This window comes from Dysidea avara, chromosome 9 (genome assembly GCF_963678975.1).
Source record: "Dysidea avara chromosome 9, odDysAvar1.4, whole genome shotgun sequence".
NCBI lineage: Eukaryota > Metazoa > Porifera > Demospongiae > Dictyoceratida > Dysideidae > Dysidea > Dysidea avara.
In genome coordinates, this window is record NC_089280.1 from 8589600 (window position 1) to 8612810 (window position 23211).

General features: G+C 37.6%; 1 protein-coding gene across 1 annotated transcript in view; it reads left to right on the forward strand.

Annotated features, from left to right (window-relative positions):
- The first annotated feature begins 4167 nt into the window (after positions 1 to 4167).
- LOC136266248 (leucine-rich repeat serine/threonine-protein kinase 1-like) overlaps positions 4168 to 23211 on the forward strand; it is a 50789-nt gene continuing 31745 nt past the window's right edge. The window contains exons 1-4 of the mRNA XM_066061255.1: positions 4168 to 4289; positions 20743 to 20914; positions 20969 to 21024; positions 22122 to 22163. Of these exons, the coding sequence (XP_065917327.1) occupies positions 4254 to 4289; positions 20743 to 20914; positions 20969 to 21024; positions 22122 to 22163 (306 nt within the window). The 5' untranslated portion in view covers positions 4168 to 4253. The remainder of the gene's footprint in view (positions 4290 to 20742; positions 20915 to 20968; positions 21025 to 22121; positions 22164 to 23211) is intronic.

Here is a 23211-nt window from a genome sequence, read left to right on the forward strand (position 1 = left end):
TTTGAATAGTTTGTAACCATGGTGATAGCAAACTAGGATAAAAGTGTTTAATCTATGTGGTGTGTTAAAAATTTAAATGTCTCCATCAAGTTTCCTTCTTGTCTTCTTACCTATAACAAAGGGATGATAGCAAGCTAAAGGTGTACAGTAAAACACATGAATCATCAATTACTTACTTGATGTTTTGCCTACTCAATATGCCTCTTCAGTCTCACAGGGGTATGCCTTCATTAATGAAAAGTAAATGAACAAAAAAGTTGAGAGCATATTACTAATTACATGTGCATTCAGCAATAGACTAGCCTCACCACTTAAGCAACATGTCTTGCCACACTATTTTCACAGATTACCATATCACTTTGAAATGTTATGCCTGCACTTGACCTGAAATACAAACTTAAACAATACTTGTGACATCAAATTTTGGAATACTTTATGTGCATATTTGACACATTAAATATTTAGTTCTGAAACACAGCACTATAAGTTAAATTCCTACCCATTTATGTGTAGAATTAACCATAGATACCATAAATTACAAAAAAAATTTAGAAGTGCTTTCTGTTATTAGCTAACAGTAGCTACCATGCTAGTTGGAAAATTCTAATTGTTTCAGGTGCGACCATAAGGGTGATTTTCCAAAATTCAGTCACATTTATGGAACCATTTCTAAACAAATTATGGCAACAATATTACTAACTGTTCATTTTTGTCCCTGCTCGAGGTGTTATCAGTCCAAGCCACCCACCTCTATAACTTGCATCGTTTGTAACTATACTTAATAAGTCCTGAGTCCTGTAATCCTGTGTGTAGCTAACAATAAGCTAGCTAAGTAAGAATGTGTGTAGTGCAATGGCGGATCCAGGATGGGGCATTGGGGCAAATGCCCCCCCCCCCCCCTCCCCCCCCTCTCAAGAAATTGCATATACTTTAATAGAGCAGTCCATTACTTTAATAAGGCAGTCGGGTCATTCCATACCAAATCAACAAAAAAAAATCCGGACCCCTTTCGATTTTCATAAAATTTGGCACAAACATGGACCCTATCAAGAAACTTTCTCACACCAAAATTTGGCTCATTTCATTGGTCTCCCTTTACGTTATGACCACTCAAAGTTTCTGTTGAAAATTTCATTTTATTTACATGTCTTCAATAAAATGACCATAACTTTGCGTATGATTGATGTAGACACTTCTGGTTTAGATTGTTGAAATGCTTATTAAATTCTCTTTCAGGTGATATATATACATTTTTATAATTGCTCAAAAGAAAAGGTCAAACCACAAAAATGTAGCTTTTTCCTTTGATCTTAATTTTCAAAAATATGTATTCTTTAATTAAATTTACTTTTGGTTTACATGTTACTCTAATACCCATCATTCACCACTGTGAGTTTAAAGTTGGGATCAATAGTAGATCATGAGTTATAACTGTTAATGTGTAGCCTTGTAATCACTGCTGTTTGTATGGTTCAAGTATGCAAAGATGCAATACCAATTGCAAGTAACTTTATATAATACTATGTCACAATCATTTTATACATTGTTGGTTTGTAAGTAAAGTTAATTTGTTTATGCTTTGAAAGAAAATCCAGACTTAAATATGTAATTTACCCCTAATCAAGCTTGTATATACGGTTTCTGATTATGACGCCAAGTCTATTATATAGTAGCCTTGATGACATTTTCACTAGCTACAGCAACTGCTACTGTTACTATTAGCGTTTAATGCTGATTATTGATATGCAAGCACATATTTTGATACACAAATGTAGCTATAGTGGAAACTGTCTAAGCCAGTCAGGACCAAACTTTTTTGGCCTTGATATGCAGGTGGCTATTTATATTGTTCGATGTGTATAGATGTCTTACTAGAACAAGTTAAAGTTGACCCTTAATAGATATTGTAATCTACTAGAGCTTTTCTAACGAGTAGTAATGAATGACTGATGTAGTAGAATGGCTTTAAAGTCTTCTCAACTTGCACCTTCAAAGATTCAATTGTGTACTGATATCAATGCATTAGATTTCGTTGCATGTCAAAGTTACATGTGAATAATTGTAGAGACCATCATGCAATATGCACCACTGTCGGTCTCAACTTTTACTACGATACTCTTCTATATTACATGATTTAGTGTGCAATTGCTGTAGTGAATCTTTTGTACAATGTAACACATAGCAATTTCTATGGAACATTTCTATGATATTACAATTCTCAAGTATAGAATCAAATTATGAGCTACATTGCTATAATAAGTAGTTCCATCATGATACAGTTGATGTATGGAGTTACCTTAGGGCCAAAATTATTGGGCCTTAATGTGCAGGTAGCTGCTTAATACAGTTGCATAAGTGTACCGTATAACCTAAATATTTTGAGGGGAAAATTTTTTAAGGTTGAACAATGTTGCTAAAAATAAAAATTTTGTGGAATTGCAAACACTCCTAAAATATATGGAGGTCTAAATATTTCAAGCATAAAATTTTCACTGATAACACCCAAAACTGCAAAATCAGCAAAAAAAATTTCCCTTTGAAATATTTAAGCTGTACGGTATATCGGTAACTGCAATTTAAAATTGGCCCTTATGGAGTGGTGGCCTTTCTATACAGGTGGCCACTAAGACAGGTCATGGGTTCCACTCTAAATTTTTGATGAGTAAGACAATGCGTAGTGGTTTTAGAAGTATACATTTTTCCAGCAAAGACATTATCTATAGGTACAAACATATAAAGATGGTCTTTAAGTGGTCAGTAGTATGCATGCCCATTCAAAGTCTGCATGATTCAAAGTGATATACAGTAGAACATATCTTAGTGGCCACCTCTTTATAATTATATATATACAGGGGTCAACTTTAAATAGGATATTTCTGAAATTGTTTAATCAAAATGCCATGTCCAAAACTTCTTGGTTTTAATGTCTAGGTGGTTGCTTCATATAGTTGAATTAGAGTAACACTTTACATGTATATTCATACAAATGTATAAATAACTGTATCGTTTGCATCCTGCAGTTACTATAACTTATTATATACAACTTGGAAACTACCACCATAATCTGTGGCAGCATAATACAGTAAGATTGAAAGAATAGATAGAAATATCATTAGTTATTCAGTAAATCCCCTATAATTATAGCTACCTCTATAATAAGACCACCTTCTTATAGTGGCCACCTCTTATATATAGGACACTGAACTTACAGCAAAAATATAATTAGTGACTCCTTTTTTTATAGGCAGCCTTATTACTGCACAAACTTTCTTAACTTTAAAAGTGGCTTTGTTAGTATGGTTTCACTGTAGTGAGCCTTTGACAATACAAACCCTAACTAATTCGTTGCATAAAATGATTTTTGACATACTTTTCTTGCAATTGGTATTGGAAATTACTATACACACAATTATTTATACCGTACAAACAGCAGTGATTACAAGGCTACACATTAACACTTATAACAACTCATGATCTACTATTGGTCCCAACTTTAAACTCACAGTGGTAAATGATGGGTATTAGAGTAACGTGTAAACCAAAAATGAATTTAATTAAAGAATACATATTTTTGAAAATGGAGATCAAAGGAAAAAGCTACATTTTTGTGGTTTGACCTTTTCCTTTGAGCAATTATATAACTTCATATATCACCTGAAAGAGAATTTAATAAGCATTTCAAAAATCTAAACCAGAGGTGTCTACGTCAATCACACGCGAAGTTATGACCATTTTATTGAAGACATGTAAGTAAAATTACATTTTCAACAGAAACTTTGAGTGGTCATAACTTAAAGGGAGACCAATGAAATGAGCCAAATTTGGTGTGAGAAAGTTTCTTGATAGGGTCCATGTTTGTGCCAAGTTTCATGAAAATTGAAAGGGGTCCGGATTTTTTTTTGTTGATTTGGTATGGAATGACCCAGTCACAATGTTCATGAGGCAGTGTAGCTTACCTATGAAGCTATAAATAAGGATTTTATTTTACATAACATACGTGATAATATAATATATTTGGTAAAGGATAACTAGCTATTATTGTTGTGACCATTTTTTTTGTTTTTTTTTTTTGCTCTTCAACTTTTTTCAGCAAGGTGCCCCCCCTCTTTCCAAACTCTGGATCCGCCCCTGTAGTGTATATAGTCATAATTAATTGAGTTAATGTTAGTGTTTTCACCATTAAGTTATAATTAGATTCACCACTTGATAGTTTCCGAGAGTTTCCGGATCAATTTATTTCCAGTTTCTCGACGATGGCAGACGATAGCGGCGATAACTCATCACCACAGGTTTGAATCACAATCTTGTTGAGTATACTTGTAGCTACGTGTTCTTTGATACTATGATATGATGCTGGCGCCACTACGTACCCGTATACACACCCTCGAAGACATTCGGCTCGTCTAGTGTGATAGTACGGCATTGCTAACATTTTGTTACATGAGTTAGGTCGCTATAATGCAGATCGAGGGTATCGTAGGCAACAGCCATGTTTTGCTTAGAAACATGGAATTTGCTTGGTTGCCTAAACTGTAATGTCACCCAGTCATCCTGGCAGTATTGATATAACTCTTGACTTGGCGGGCGTGAGTCGGTATATTACATGTTCAAAAGGCAGATCTTAAGTTTTTATTACCATATTATGATAGTCTTGTGCATGGCTAGGTGTGGACAGAGACTCCGCCTACACAACAAAAGAAATAATCATAGTGATCCGGTTACACTAATAACTACCATCCAGTAGAATGGTACAAAACTAGTCTGTGTCAGACGGTTTGTGTGGGGATGGCAAACAAACCGTCTGGTGACTTGCACAGATACTGTGACCGCTGCTGCAGAGCCAATCAGATCGTTTCTCAGACTTTATGATGAAACCAACACCAAATTCTTAGTGTAATAAACTGTATCTCAACTTTTTAAAACAAAAGTTTAACAACACCATGGACTTAAGATCTTTGTTTCCCTAGTACAGAACCCCTAAAAGCATAGGAATATGGTTCGCTACGAATTTGTGAAATGGCAAAATTCTTGAGGAAAACCTTCAACATTGTTTTAAATACTTCACCAAGGCATGATCAGTACAATTTTTGCCTCAGCCTATAATCTGCTCATGCACTGAAGTGACTGGCACAATTATTACGTCGTCCTTGGTGCAAAGCAATACTGTGATGGAATCTAATTGCATTCATGGAAAATCTGCAACAGTGACCAGACAGTGACAGAATAGTTTATTTGCCACCCCCCACACAAACTGTCTGGTACATGAGACTAGTACAAAACATTGGCGAGTTTGATTCGTTCTTTTTTCGACCAAAGTGTATTTCCAGCCATTGTTATCTGTATGCAATGTGTAGTGATACATGACAAAACACAGCAATTCACCAAAGTTTTTTTTTTTTTTTGCCAATCAGATTTTGCCACAGTTTCCCACTACATATGCAGTAACATAATAATTGTAAAACTTTGTACTCATCCTAGTCTGACACAACTGCTTTTTCAGTATGTGTACATGAATTACTTCATACCCGCACATTTGCAGGGTAGTGCACATAACTGGTAGCCATCAAACTAAATGCTCAAATACCAGTCAGTTTTAATATCATCACTGTAACCTTGTGTACATAGTTCAAATGGGTTGTGCATTTATTGTCAATACTATGATTTGATTGGTTAATCCATTGTAATGTGACATCATTCATTTCTAATTGAAGGGGTGGCTGTGCCAGACTAGTTTTCTAATGTGCCTGACTGTGAGATCAGTTTTGTGTCACTGTCTGCTTGTATTGGTAAACTTTTGTGTGGTTAGTTGTGTGTAAACTTGTGTGGGCACTGATTTCCGATTTCTACTGAGCTGTGGCTGCTGCAGTACATCTCACTGTTACTGTTATGTCAATGAAATGCACACAGGAAAATCATAATGGAATAATAGTCAAGACACCATACTGTGATTAGGTTTATTCTAAATGTGAATACATAGTAAAAAGCAGCAGTAAGGTACTGCATTGTGCACTTTACATGTGAGAATCATAGTACAGACGTGTACTTTATTTTTCACCCAGTAGCATTGTGCTGCATGGAAAATAAGGTACAGGTAGGCATGGAAGATGCAGTGCAGTGCAGCATGGTTGAAAACAAGGGTATATCATTTTTATCACTGAACTAACCAAACTTGTTTAACTATAAGATTGCATAATAACATTAAAGCAGTTTGAATGCACAAATGGTACACTCTGAAGAAAATGGCCTGCATAACACTTGAGGCATTGTTTATTTATTATAGAAAGTCTTGAGCAGTTGACTTTGCTTTGTGTTGTGTATGTCTCTTGACCCATGATGCTTTATAATCTGTGTTGATTTGATTTATTGTTTTACCTCCTTGTAATCAGCTATAGCTGTCCTCACAATGATACAGAGAACATGTGAGGACTATGTATTTGCATGGTTGCTGTCCGTAGCGAATTCCAACAGCTGAATGTGTCACTATTGCATTCAAGTATGGTGATCACATGTGTGTAGATCAAAGGGTGCTGTATGCTAAAGTAATTAAGTGATCACATGTTTTAAATAGCCATAGCAACCTTAGCTACATGTTTAGCTTACAGCTACATATAATATTATAAGAATAGAATATGTACATGTCAGAAATTCAAAATAATGAACAGCCAAGTAGCTATATGTACAACGCTATTAGCTATATGTATAGATGGTCTACGACATGTGCATGGTCACACTTTTGCATAAAATGGAGACACAACCCACACTTTTACTGAAGTACTTGTTATTGTATCAATTACCCCCCACAGAATAAACAGTCATAGAATTTACATAACAAATCAAAGGCCACCCATATATGTATAATATTTTTGTCAAGCTTAGCACGTACTTTCACCGTGTATATGGTTAGGTTAAGGATAAGGTTAGAGTCTACCTGTGAATATGGCCTCATAACTCTCATAATAAAAATATGTAGTCCTTGGTAAGTTGTGCTGTCTAGAGGTTCTATTACTTTAAATTTGAGTCTTTATTTTGAGTGATGTAACAATAGCACTAGAAATTAATTGACATTAACATCACTGCAGCTATTTCTAGGCTGCCACCTTTTTATATCACATCTCAGGCTGCTGTTAATGGCTGCACCCCTTTTTCACAGTTTGGCTGAGTTAATGTACGTAGACATCATCTCTTTTTGAACAAGGGAAAACTGCAGTCAAGAATTGATAACGTATTTTTGAAAATAAATTACATCATACAACTATATTGTTATTGTTATACTCTTATCTAGCTAAACACTCTAATGCGTTTCTTTTTTTTTACCTAGTGTACCTAAACAATCAAAGAATTTGTAACCTCTGCATCAGTTAGACTCTCTAATGAGGTTTATTACCTAGTTGAATAGGTCTATTACATAGCTGAATGCTGCGCTATTAGAGTATCTATATGTTACACGTACGTAGTTAGTTTTCACATTATAACCAAATGGTTTACTCTAAACCACTGAAAGATTCTTCTTACACTGATTAATCTATCAAGGTGTCACAGTGATTAATTTGTCGATGTATCTACTTTCATGTTATTCCCACGCTTAAGCAGTTACCTGGTAGTGTTGCACTGATAATTGTATCGGCTATCGGAAAAGCCATATATCGGCTGTATTTTTCTATATCGGTATCAGATTGGTATTGTGTTGGAATAAGCAGCAGATGCAGATATAAATATTTATTTAGAAATACATGCTTATGTGTACCAAATGATGCATTGAGTTACATTTCCTGCACTACAGTGTTGTCATTACTACTTAAATATACCGCCTGCTCTATTTGTAGCACTATAAGCAAACTAAATTATTCCTTTATAATCAAATTTCTAGTAAAGTTTGCAGAAAGATATCCTTGTAGTACCATATCGGATCGGCTATGTTTATTGGCTTGAAATATCATCCAATATCGGTTATCGGAATATCGGCAAAATCTCTTATTGGTGCAACACTATTATCTGGTACGCGAGACAACATACTTGATTGCGTGCTTGTTGGTTTTGATGCTTTAACTTCATCCCGATTTCTTTCAAGCCACAAAAATATATGCACTACAATGGTAACTCAATACATAGACCAATATGAAGTCATATTTCTACCTTCCAAATTTAAAGAGAATCAAATAAAGCATACACAGCGATTCGTTTTTAAAGTATAGCAAAAGAAGAAAAATATGAAGAATATAAGACAAATTTGAAGGTGCATGTCACAGCTATGGCTGGGTGAATTCAGCTCAAATTTTAGTGTATTTTCTCAATAATAATACTTATGTGCTCCAATACAAACACATCAACCATGCATGTCCAATAAAAAAAGACGGTGTAAATGAGCATCTTTCTTATGATGAAATGTTCCTAAAATAGCACAATATCTTATTGTACAGTTCCACTAGATTGAGCTATGGTATAATATATTGATATTATGATCAGTAATCTGTTTCATATGCCACATTGATCACAGCTAATATATCCAGAATATACACGTGTGCCTTAAAACTGCTTTTTAATATGTAATGCAGCAGTATCTGTTTGTTGTATAAAAGAGATCAGTTTTCTATTACTGTGTTCCAGCTACGTAGCTGTAGATATAAGTATGTGCATGTAATGGTTATACCACCTGATATACAAGCCTGAGGGCAAGAGCATATATATTACAGGTTTTTGCAATTGAATTCGTCGCCTTTGCAATTGAATTCGTCCCGTTTGCAATTGAATTCGTCGGTATTGCAATTGAATTCGTCCCGTTTGCAATTGAATTCGTCGGTTTTGCAATTGAATTCGTCGCTTTTGCAGTTGAATTAGTCGGTTTTGCAATAGAATTCGTCGCGTTTGCATTACAATTCGTCATAAACAAAACGGCTCCAAGAAACCAACCCGTTCATTAAGAGATGAACTATTTATGCCTTGGAGAGTTACACTTGAGACACTAGAAGGTAATTGAAGCTGGTAGTACGCGAAGTTGATAGCTGTCTGACAAGTTAATTAGCTTGCTCGCGAGTGACCACACCCATCGCGAATGGCGTAGTAGAGTTTGGAATGTTGTTGGAGAGGCTGTAGAGGAAGAATTATTGCCTTATAAAGAGTTGTTTACTACTGTTGTACTTGAACAAGTTCTTGTAGCAGCTGCTACATCATGTTTTCATGTTTGTTCCAGCTGCCATTCTTGTTATGGACGAATTTAACTGCAAAAGCGACGAATTCAATTGCAAAAGCGACGAATTCAATTGCAAACGGGACGAATTCAATTGCAAAACCGACGAATTCAATTGCAAACGGGACGAATTCAATTGCAAACGGGACGAATTCAATTGCAAAAGCGACGAACTCAATTGCAAACGGGACGAATTCAATTGCAAAGTCGCCGAATTCAATTGCAAAAACCTGTAGGAAATGTGGTATAATTAGCATGTGCCACGTGGGTTAATCACCTACACTGCTGACATGCTTTACAAGTGTATTTGTATTGGGCTGTGTGAATAGTGGACACTGGAAATAACGTAAGAATATGACAAGGCATTACTGTGCTGAGAGATTGATTGTGGGTTTATACAGTGAACAAGACTAGTCTTGTCCCTAGCCACCTAAGTATGTGCTTGATCATGCAAATGTCCTTCATGTAATCAAGCACTAGGGCCTATTGAGCACATGAACGACTGGGGGATGAGAATCATGAGACTAGCACGGGACATCAAAATGAGAGTTGATAATGATGTTTTAAGTGTCACTAAGTACTCATTATAATAAATTATAGCCATGAATATGCTTCTCCACTAATATCCATTAATGAACTACTAACGGCTCAAGCCATTAATGAAAATTGGCAATCTGACCACCTATACACATATGCATTCACACCACAACCATACTACTGATTTTCTTGGGCTGCTGTATTCTGAGACGTGTACCAGCCACTGAAAACACTCTGGCACCTTGAAATGCCACTAGCCAGGGCTAGAGGCATGGACACCCTTGGACAGTTGCCAGATGATTTCTACGTGTTATTCTTTCACTTTGAGTGACACAGGTGGAGCCCATTATTTAAGCTAGAGACTTTATATGACTTTCTTGGCCAGTTTCTGTTTATATACCAATTATTGCCCACCCGCCACCCCCACTACTACCCATGGTGGTGTGCCAGTGATACAGATACCATCATAATAAAGTTGCTCAAAATCATGGTTATCAAACAGTACGATACCCCCCAAAAGTGACACATACCGCCTAAAATGCCACCTTTAAAAACCAGGTAGGGTATAATATACAGACTGGACCAGACCAGTGCGAAGGACTGGTCCATGGTATAATACCCGGACTGGAACCACAGTTATAAATTACAGACTGGACCATTGCGTGCACGTGGGTGCAGGAAACATACATACATACATAGCTATACACTTAAACTAAACTCCTCTGCAATTGCAAGCCATTGTCAAAGTTGTATGGGAAAGTCTATCTAGCTAGCACATGTCTCTCATTTTCACTTGGAACTAAGTTTACTGCTAGACTACTACAGTATGCATGAAACATCACATGCTATGTGTGTAAATGCGTAGTCAAATTTTCACAATTTACCACTGTAAATAAAGTTAACAGACAAGGAAGCCTTGTATATAATTGGTATTGAATCCCAGTTAATAGAACTGGAACCCACAATTGTTAATACTCGACACCACTGCATGTGCAAACGGCCTTCTACTCGTGGCAGAAGGGACATTTATTGGAATTGCTCATACCGAATTCAGTCGTAAAGATTGAAGCTGCCACAAACATGCCAAGAACAATCACCCACCCACCTGCCCTTGACTATACTCGCAGGCATCCACCTCAATGCAATCATGCGTGCTAGCACATATAAATACATTATTTCACATTTTGGGCACCCAGGGCATGGTACAGTCAGGCTGCTTGATATGACTAAGCACTGGCTATAGCAACAGAAATAATTCCTCACTAAGGCAAATACAGGTGCATTTCGCAACTGGGCTGCCCCATTTATCCCAAACTATTCATAGCTCTAATGCATGCCATAAAGCAGTAGCGCATGCAGGTTGACTGACGTAGGATGTTAATTTATAATAACTACACAACATACAGTCATAGAGTAGCTAACTGCCAGTAAACGTATTAAAAATTAATCAGGAAAAAACTTATAAGCAGTAATATGCACATATATATGATCCCACTTTTTTGGAAAGTAAAGAAGGAACCAATCTTTGTAGTTTGGTAGACAGCAGTTTATAAACCACAAAATTATTGCAAGTGGTTGGATGAATTGACAGTAATTCCCCCAGCTTGTATGTTGCTATAAAAATTATTATGGTCTGTGGTACTTGTAGGATTTCATGTCCAGTAAAGGAAGCAATAATGACTAGAATTAGCCAAGGATTCGACCTTGTAAATTCAATAGCCACTGAACTATTGGAGCACCCCTGCATTCACAAAATGAATGTCGATCATTGTTATCAGCATTTAAACATCAGTAATTGAAAATAATATATTAGGAGGTGGATCAGAACAAAACTCAGCTCCACAGTAGCCATAATTGCTCCAAACCTGGGTACACTTATTCATTCTTGGATTTGAAAAGCTGTATGTAGATGGAAATCTGCTGATTATCTGATAATTGTTCAGTAATGCGGAGAATTACATTGACAATTTCCAAATGTGGGAAAGAAGGCATAAATATTTCAAATATTCACTTCCAAAAGTCATTTTGTCCGCATGACAATTAACAGTTCTAGGTTAAATCATGAATGAAAATATTCAAGAATTAAGGTCTTTCCTCCCTCTAATTTACCATTCATCATTAGAAACAGGCCGCAACTTGACTTTAAGTTGTCTTCAATGTCACTGTCTCCAAACTTCGAAAGAGAAGCAGCATTTTGTTTTGCATAAAATAACATTACCATCACAAAATTATCCGATGTGCAAGTTTTGGTGTATCCATCACGATGCCATTGTAGAGAATCTGGAATACTGCATTGTATGCATACAAATCAGTTTTTCTTGACATTGTACTACTCAAGGCAATGAACATGATACCAAGTATTACACTTGAGGTATTTGTATGCATTATATATTTCTCTTGCATTCTCCATAAACAGCAGAAGATGTAGATCCTTCAATCCATGGAGTTTGACATGCACATATTAACCTTATCTTATTCCTGATTTTTTTTACAATGACCTAGCTGTGCAGTATCAAATGCAGCACAACATCACCGGACTCAATGAAATTGAGAATTGCATCTTTGGATAAATCAATGTCAAATCAGCTATTTGCTAGTTCCTTAGTGGGAAACTTGCATGCCACAAGTAAAAGAATGCATGGTTGTACATCAATCAGTGTGCTGCAGATCAGTAAACTGTACACCAGAATGTATGGCAGTTAAATTACAGGATGGAGATCATGAAGCAGTTCCAGCATGGTAATTTAGTTCAGCAGCATCAGGTGTATAATACATTGACACCATCTGTTAATAGACATAATTATATGCATTTTTAAAAATTGCATACAATAATATATTGCAACAAGTAATTTAATGCTTCTGTGAATATTGTAGCCATGTCTTTATGCTTGAATCATGAAGTAGATGCAGTGGTAGCTACTTATAGTCTCCATCCCTTCTTAATTCAGGCAAGTCATTAAATCTACATGTATCCATATAAGAACAGCCATGTTCACAAAAAGTATAATTTCTCTGTGATATTAATGAGCTAAATTTCATCATTTGTAAAAAGTCATAATGCTAACCTCATATCTATCATGTCTGGGATTTTGTCGAACATATCTTCCCTTACTCTAAGCATTTCTCCATCAAAGACTATGAGGGGAAGTGATCATCTTTGTCATACATAAGACATTCAGAGTTGGCGGCAATAGCCAGAATTTAGATTAGCACATGGTTCTATTATTTTGAAATCTTCAAGAAATTTCTTAATATAAATGCGCCTTATCAGCTCCATGACTGTGCTGTGATGGAGTCTGGTGCTGGACTTGCTAATGGAGGCTGGTATCTCTTCCTTCCAGATTTCTTCTCTTTTCAGGATCAGGTGTTTCTTCTCAACTAAAGTAGTGCATGTCTGTTTAGTCTCCATACCTAAGCTCATTTTTGCAGAAATAATGCGGTAGCATTCACTGGTTGAAGGGCATGTGCATGACTGTTTTGGAAATAGTGTTGCTGCATGGTGATGCCCCTGACTATTTCGAACCACCAAAAACACCAAGTTAAGGATCAAATGATAACCTGTCATCTGCTACCATGAAACATGCTCTGGAATTTTGGCTTGATGAATATATCTGGTTACAAATTTCCTTTCAAGATTACATTCTGTGCCAACAGCATCGACATTGCACTCTGTATCAATAGCATGAGCTCCTTCATTCTGCACTCTTTCGACAATTAAATGTGGTGGGATGGAATCAATCAATTTGACTTCATCTGGATCTCATGCTAACCTAGCGAAATCTGTTGTTAGCTTGTAGTCACCACACTGGCACAATCCCCTCTAGAATTCATTGTAATAATAGATCTATTTGTCAAGCCGCTTCATGACAGTGTTATATCGTTTGCTGTAGGGGTTATAGAGTCCTAGGGGCTCTAATATCCACCTGCCAATATTATTTATATCTGGATGTATTTCATTGATATAGTAATCCTGAAAATACTTGCTCCAGTTTACATGAATGTACATGAATGTAAAAGTACATTGTATCCACGGCATGACAAATAGAGTAATCATAATCACAGCTCCATACGGGAATGCATGCTAATACAGTGGAACCTTCCTAAGCCGGTCACCATTAAACCTTAGCAGGTGGCTGCTTTAGACAGCCACATGAAAATTTAACATAAATGCTGTTCATAGCAAATACTATATAATCATGCATGCTTGCATGCTGTTAAGGAATTAGTTTAGCTAATTAGCTGTATTGAATAGATGGTTTGGGAAGTGAAACACTCAAGTAGGTGCTTACGCATCATTGCTTAGCAAGCTACAAAGACTAGTAAGCTAACTAGTTATTTATGCTACAGCTTTCTGGTCACTCTGGCAATGATTGCCACTGCATGGCATGGGTAGCTGTAACTATAGCCATCATTTCGTGCCCATACCAAAAAATGGTTCTGTTCAACACAAAATTAGTTAGCTAGCCACTGAAAGTACATGAATGCATTACTTACGTCTCTTGTTATCATCTGTTGCACAGAATAGAAACACTTCGCCACTCTTAAGTTTAACTGGAGAAATTCGGAGTACTGCTGTAATGACTTGACTTTGCACTGCAAGATGTAGTACGCCTCATCACAGTCTATGGCTTTCTTTCTCATAACATTATAGGCTCAACCAGAACTGGTCACTTCGAGTTTTATCAGATGTGCTCTCTCGCTTCACTACCGTCGACTCCTACATGTACAAATGCAAGTGGAGGTGCGCAACCCAGCTTATCAGTGGACTAGTCTGTAAATTAGGTGTACAACTCAGCTTAGTGTGGTCCATAAATTATACACTAAGAGTATAAAACACGGACTGGACCTGTGCAACGCTGCAAATATACTGGTCCACTGATCCAGTTCAGTCTGTAAATTATACCCCACCAAAACACTTACAGGTGGCCAGATTAAGAGAAAAAAAATTTAATCACTGAAACTTGAATTTTCATCTGCCTGCCTGCCTGCCTGCCTGCCTGCCTGCCTGCCTGCCTGCCTGCCTGCCTGCCTGCCTGCCTGCCTGCCTGCCTGCCTGCCTGCCTGCCTGCCTGCCTGCCTGCCTGCCTGCCTGCCTGCCTGCCTGCCTGCCTGCCTGCCTGCCTGCCTGCCTGCCTGCCTGCCTGCCTGCCTGCCTGCCTGCCTGCCTGCCTGCCTGCCTACCTGCCTGCCTGCCTGCCGCAAGGCTGGAGGCCAAACAAAGCAGCGCACAGCCACCATTTTATGCCACAATAATAAACTCACCAGTGGCATGTGCCTTTTAGGATTCTGACAAGTGTGTGCCCTCTGCACCTTATCTTTCCTTTTATCTTCAATCAGGCTGGTCATCTTCTTCTTGATGCAATGAAACCATATCGAGGTGTTAATTTTCTGTATCAACACCTTCTTGAGCAAAATATTTAGTTGCCACAAAATTACTTAAACCACTTTCTTGTTTTTAATACTGTATTTGATGTTAGATGATATTATTCCGTACGGGTAATCTTCGTTGCGTAAGATGTCTCTAAGATGGTTTACTTGCTAGATACCTGTAACTTCACGATAGGTTTGAGACAATGCCCATTCATGGTCATAGTTTATATTAATAACGATCGAGCATGGGGACCATACCTCTCAATAATCTATTTACTCAATCACAATGACCACACCCCGTTATTATTGGTACAGTAAAAATATGAAATTGTGATACAACCCTGCATTGTAGGTGAAAATCTAACTCGAGATACCGTATTGCCTCAAATTATGGCCGGTCTCGTATAAATGCCTGGTCCCATTTAGTCGCTGGGGGTATACAATATCATAACAAGAATAAACACCAGGTCTCGAATATACGCCAGGTCTCAAATAAACATCTAGTGCAGTCATTATTTGTGACCGGGCCTGCAAAAATAGGGCATGTGGGAACAAACTACACCCTGCCACATAACATCTCATATCTCAGTACTGGGATAGAATATTTTCATTCTGTAACTTGAATTGTAAAGCCAACTAAATGTTTAATAAGTGCTGAAATTTTCATGCAGTCACACTAATAGAACAGTCACATGTGTAGAGCTGCATGATACAACAAATAAATGAAAGAAACTACAGTATGGTAGTACTGTATAGTAGGGACTGCAAAGGTGTAGGCGTGGCCCATGAAAAACGTCACCCAAAAACCAGCCTCACTTTTTCCTGACAACGATGAAGTAGTATCGGTTAGGTAAAACCAAGCCCAAACAAGCCTTCAGATCAACCCAAAATGCTTTCAACAAGTTGCTACGATTTCTTTTGTAAAAAAAATTATTAAATGGAATTTTCTAGTGACTGACTAACTGACTGAGTAACTAACTGACTGACTGATGCCTTCAGACAAGCGTAACTTGATAACCGCTAAGGCTATGGGCTTGGATTTTTCACTATTCGACATCGCTTCGGCCCGAGAGGTGCCTTTTGGCATACCACAGTACATACAATGCATTCTTCATGGACTTACCAGTGTCCTCCTTTGTGTCCCATTCATCTTTGCTGACAGTGAAAAGTGTTGATTTGGTGGTAGCACGTGATGACTTCCTTTCGTAACTCATAGTGTCTACTTTGATTGCAGAGGTGCTTTTCAAACAGTTCTTGATTCGTAATGCTGTGTAATTGGTTGAACATAGTTGACAACGAAGTGTAATAGTTACTTCACTTTTCAGACGATAATTAATAGCTGTGCCATTTCTTTCTTTTGATGCAGTATGCGTGGGTTCACCAGTCACAATTGTTTTATTTTACAAAAAAGGTTAACAAACAAGTACACGAAAAAATTGGAATTTTCAACTAGAGTAGGGACCAACACATTGATAAAAAGTACTGAAACAAGCTGGAGTAGTGCACGGTATTAAGTCACAGTAAAACAATAAAAAGTGTAATATCCCTACTGTACAATGGAAATGCACGGTAGGGATATAATACTTCTTATTGTTTTACTGTGGCTTAATACCGTGCACTACTCCAGCTTGTTTCAGTACTTTTTATCGATGTGTTATGGTCCCTACTCTAGTTGAAATTCCAATTTTTTGCGTGTGTACTTTTAAAATTATGAATTTAAAATGAAGTAGGGATCCAAGCAATAAAACGTTGTGAAACAACAGATGAATGATTATATTACAGCATAGCTCAGTGGGAAAATCCCTACTTTGGCACTGAACAAAATCATTGTTATAACATGCCAATGTACAGGGATTTTTCCACTGAGCTATGCTGTATTGCCATCATTCATCTCTTGTTTCGCTACTTTTTTTTTATTGCTTAGATCCCTACTTCATTTTCAAATTAATAAATTTTAATATACTAGTATCAGTAGCTAGCTATCTGACTAAACAATGTAGTTGGTTGCATTCATGATGAAAATTGCAAACTTGTAGCTTTTGGCCTTCCCAAGCTATATTGGATTAAAAGTTTAAGTTTGTGTATCTTGCAATCTCTAAATGTGCATACATCAACAGTTATCCCATTAAAAATACCTCCATTTCAGTCAAAGGACTTCCTCTGAACATTTTCACTACACCACCAAAAACTATGTCCCACACTCAGAAAGTATAGTAGAGAGATATATATAGTAAAGAACATTAAAGAAAAATCCGATGATTTCTTGGAATGAGTTAGATACTATGTACCGTATACGGCAAAATTTTCAAGGGGGAAAACTTCGCGGATGCACAAAAGTATTGCAATTCGCGGGAAAATATTCGCGGTTGTACATAGAATTCTGCAATTCGCGGGAAAACATTCGCGGATCGTTAGCTGTGTTGCGTGTGAAGTGTGAAGACACGTGGCAATCGATTAATCCGTACGAGAGTGTCTCCAGGCCCCTTGATCGGTCAGTGATGGATCACGAAGAGGAGTTTTCTACAGAAGGCGAAATACATGGTTATCATGTGTATCAGGCGATATGGACTCCAGTAATTGACGAAGTGTTAGAATGTGTGCGGGAAGAGGATAACGATGAAGATAGATTTGCGGTCGCAGTGAAGAAGAGCAGTACAATAGTCGGCCATTTGCCGCGAAGAATATCTGCCTTATGTTCCGCCTTCATAAGAAAGGGTGGCGTTATTAGCTGCCGTGTTACAGGACCTCGACGCTTTTGCAGGCACCTCGTGAAAGGAGGGATGGAGGTACCATGCCAGCTAACCTTTATAGGAATGGGAAAGGAACTGAAAAAAATTCGTTGTAATCTGGCGAGGGATTTGTGTAAATTGGCTGCATTAAAAGCTTCATGCACAGAAGAGATGTCAACAGGGCTGGTGTGTAAAGTTGAGGACTCGGAAGCACCAAGCTGCAGCAGTTCAAACTCTGTGGCCCAGGACAGCACTAGTGTGATCAGTAGTGCAACCATAGATTTAAGGGATAATGCAGATATAGCCACTACTAATGATAAAGACTGTACTGGTGATGTGTGGGTTACGCATGGAAAGCACAGCTTAAAGCTTATGGATAAAGCAGCAATTGAACAAGGTGAAGAATTAAATGATAAACACATACAGATGGCACAATACCTAGCAAAGACCCAGTTCCCAGTTACTGGTGGCCTAGAATCAACACTTTTACAAGGCAAAAAGAGAAAAGGCAGTTGCACAGTCAACACTGTGCAAATAATTTATTGCAACAAAAGGCGCCACTGGATAACAGCCTCAACAAAATTTGGTGAACATGGAAAGGTTGATATTTATGATACGATGTTTCACAAGTTGGATGCTGAGACACGTACTACCGTTAAACAGCTGTTTGGTTTGAAAAAAGCACATGACATCAACATGGTGGCTATGCAATGCCAGAAAGGTACCACAGATTGTGGGCTATTTTCCATAGCTACTATGGCCTCACTTGTCTTTGGTGAAGACCCTGGTACCGTAAATTATGATCAAAGCAAGCTACGGATGCACCTTGTTGACTGTCTCTCACAAGGCAAGCTCTCTTTATTTCCAAAGACATCCTGTTAGAACTGAACTTAGCTACTGTATTATAATAATTTCATGTAATGATTTCTGTACAATGATAAAATTAAATGATTTTACATAATTCTGTACAATTAAATAATTGATTAAAGAACTATAATCTAATAGTTGAAGTCAAGTGTATTCATTCAACACTTACTACATCAGTAATACCAGCTGCTTTGAATCCGTTCTGGATAATATCAGGACGTTCTGAAATGTATTTGTGCAGCTCTTTAATCCACTGTGCACTAACAGGCTTCATTATGCTTAAAGGAAAGTTGATAGGTGCGGTTGCTCCATTAATGAAAACTTGTTCAGAATACCATTCTTCAAATTTGCTTTTGAGAAAATGCTTGGCTGGCTTATTCACACTAAGGTCCAAAGGTTGTAATTGGTCGGTACAATTGGCTGGTACCAAAACAGTGTCAACGAAACTATCTTTAAGCAGCTGTAGAACGTTGTTAGTCAACTGGGCTTTAAAATTGTCAAAGATGCAAAGTGCCCGTTGATCTTCTGGTAAACTCTTCTCTGTTTTCTGCTTACGAATAAAAGGCAAGATGATATTTTGGATATATTGAAGTGTTGTTTCCTCATTTGACCAATGGTTTGCCGTGTATGTGATGTCCCAACCTTCTGGAAATCTTATTTCTGGCAAGCATTTTGGGGATTTACCCTGATATATTAACTGTGGAGGAAGAAAGATGCCATCCATTGTAACGCCAAAAACAGCGGTTATTTGACGCTTATCATCCACACCAGCAATTGGTACCTTTTTAGAACCTTCCTTGGCCATTGTCCATGACCCTACTGGAACATACTTTAGTGCCGTGTGATCCCAATTAATGATGAGATATGGGGGGATCTCCTCAATGTCAACTATCCCTGAAATGTCTGACAGGTAATTATGCTTTAACTGCGAAAACTTCTCTACAGACAGCTTAGCTTTGGTGTTGGCTTTTCGCTTTACAAATTGCAATCTTTCAAGCAGGTATCGACTCCAATCTTTAGTTAATACTGGCATAGTTGGGCCTGGGCCTTCTTTACTACCACGTGCTTCTTTGATTTTTCTCTTAAGTATTCCCTTAGCACTAGCTCTAACTACGGCACCATTGACTGGGCCGCCAATTTCACGAAGATGGAGAATGTATTGCTGAACCTCCAAGTCTATTTCTTCCTGTAAGGTCAAAGGGCGACCGCGTTTTTTCATTGGCAAAGTCTTCACATCTAAGTCCGGACTTACTGCTCGCTTCTTAGCTTCTTCCACTCGTAAATCCACTTCTCTGCGGTACGCATCTCTCCAACCTCTAATCGTGCTTTCTTTCAGAACGTCAGCCGGAAAATCCGGTTGATATCTTCTAATGGCATTTATCACTCCGTGATCCGCTGCGTACTTTCCTACAACAGCCTTTTGATCTTGAGTCACCTTAATGTACGGTGATCGCTTTTCCTTCAGTGCAGATGACACCCCCTTGTTCGCTTCTCTGATGCAGTCACTGCTTATACGGGCACTTAAGGGCCCCTCTGGGTCTGGCAATGTCGATTTTTTGAGCTTAAAATACCTCAGCAACGCCATGTGTTCAACATTTTAAAAAACGGAGCGTTCCTAAAAATTACTAAGAATGTCAAATGTGCCGCGGCGAGCTTGTGCTTGAGCTTGTGAATGGCTGCTTCTCTCCTACAAAATGCGAAGTGATTTGCAATGTGAATAAGGTACAGTACTTATTATAGTTTTACGTTTTTTCACACAAAGTATTCGAGGGGAAAACATTCGCGGTTGATAGCATAATCGCGAAAACCGCGAATGTTTTCCCCCTCGAAAATTTTGCCGTATACGGTATCTGTGCAATATCTTGAGTGAACGAGATATGTATATATCCATTAAAGTAGTGTATATATCTCATTAACATTCCTTAGCCAGTACAATGTATGAAATATACGCTGGTGTTTCCCTTTGATCTATGTAGTGCATGTACCCATGTACATACGTATGTAAGCTCTTGTACTAAGTTTAGTTCTATTCTTAGTGTTCTCCTCGATGTATAGGTACCAGATATTGTATTGGCTGCTGCTAGATCAAATAACACATCAGTTGTGTCCAAATGGCTCAATGATCTTTCACTAGTCAACAATAATGCCAAGCAGTTACTGAGACAGGTCCTCCTGTGTTCTGTTGAATGCCTCAATCTGGATGTGATCAGACTTTTTCGACCACCCAGTGAGTATTTTTTTCATAGCATTATTGTTACTGTATAATTGCTCTCCATTTCAGCATTGTCAAAAGAACTTCTCCGTGAACTAATTAACACTTGTGGTTCTGATGGAATGGTATTTACAATAATCGTAATTGTGACCGGATCTGCGAAAAGGGGTCTTATAGCTTTTCCAATTGCATGTACTTGGCTATCCATAACTTGACTTGTGAGTATGGTATCAGCCTGAAATTTAGTCACTTTACACTTCTAACATTGCACTATTCCTGGCTGTAATTTTAAGACAATAAGTTAAACACATGATGAGTTATGACTCTTCAAACGTGGAAATTTGGAATGGCTATAAGACCCCTATTTGCAGATCCAGTCACAATTTAAATATAAAACAATGAAGCTGTGAAAAAGAGTCCAGCCTTCAAAAAGGTTAAGAAAGATGTGAAATTATGAAGCTATAGGTAATACATTAATTTTAATAATGACAGCACTGGTAAAGTTTATTGACATTGATGTCATTGCAACCATTTCTTGACTGCCATATTTCAATTTACGGACCATTAAGGGGCTACACCCTTTTCACAGTTGGTATAGGTATTGCATGTTCTGTAATCACAACTAGACTATGTAAGACAGAAGGTGCTAGATATTGCCTTAATTTTAACTGTCTAGTTTTTAAAGAATAACAAAACAAATGAACTAAGACAATTAAATACATTTATGTGCTTGTTTGAAGGTTTTGTTGGACCACCATAAGGCTCTCGCACAGTAGTTAATCTACTACTCATTTTGGCTCATTTTTCAGTGCGGTTTACCTGATAGGCACGGCATCTTTTTCTCTATCCATGAACCTTGATCACATGCTTACTTGTTTCACCATGAACATTATCCTGTTTTCTTTCAAACCATCAATAGTACTTCTACGATACACTGTACATAATTATACTATCTACAGACCAATTATTTTGTAAGAGTGTTACTAAATATCAATCTTTTAAAGAGTGATTTTGAGTTATAAATATTGCATGTATTTCAAATGATTATGCTAAAGTATTTCAAGAGTAGTGCCACATTTATATTTTAAATTAGGTGATTTATTTTATAACCATTTAAATAATGAAAGTGTTTGGCAAATTGTACACAGCTACATATGTGTATGCTTTGAATGCTGACTAACCTGGTCCAGTCAAATGTGATTGTATGGTTTGTTATATGTAGACCAGTCTTTATCATGCTGCTGGAGTGTGTCTACCAAGTGAGGTAAGATATAATCCTTTGGAGATTGTGTTTGTTGAAATATTGTGTAGAAGCTAGTGCTCAGTTGTATGAGTATGTGTGTGTGTTATAGAAAAGAACAATGGTATTATATCAACTTTTTGGGTTTCGCTTTTCCATAATTATGTAAGTAGTGTAAAAAGTTATTTTGGTACCAACAAAAAATTGTTCAAGAGTTGCAGTCAAATGAACTATTAAATCAAGACTCACGGTAGTGAGGTGCACGGCCAAGAAACTACAAAGCGCACGCCACAAATAAAACGCGCGCGGCTACTACCGTGAGTTATTTACGTGTAGGGACAGTTTCACAATTTTAACTCTGAATTACACAATCATTCCCATTAGAAATGTATTGCACAGCGGGCACCGGAATTGTAAATGAGTGGTTATCTTGTCGCAACCGCGAAAATAAGACCAAATTCACTTCATTACGCCGATATCTCAGCTTGTGTTAGTGTCATCGCCATAATTATCATTGAATGTAACTGCCTTTTGTGGAGTAATACTGGCACAGGAGTTTCTAGTACTGGATTGCCTGTACAGCGGATTTTGTTTACCGAACGCCTAATCCATACGATAACTTTTAAAGACGCGGCGTGGACACAAACCCAACACTCATATAAACGTATTGTGAAAGCGTGAAGAACGTAACTTCCCTAGGGAGAGTGTTTTCAGTATAATTCCATTTAGCGCCACCCATGTAATATCACGTGATTGCTTTCATTCGTGTAGACATTTTCGCTCCCAATTCGTACTTAACTTTCTGACGAAAAGATGCTCATGCACAGTAAAGCCAGACGGCTAGTGATTAACATCACATGTCACACAAGCTAATAATTGATACATACAGCAATACAGTATTTCACAAAGTGCACTTTTAAAATAAACCACTGTCCCATGTTGGTAGACAACTAAGAACGATCATTGGCTTTGCTTCTTAATGTTGGATCTGCCATTGTGTACTTGACAGGACACCAATCCTCAGTGCTGCCAAGAAGGGGATGGGGGTGGGGTGTAACCAAGGCGGTCTGCG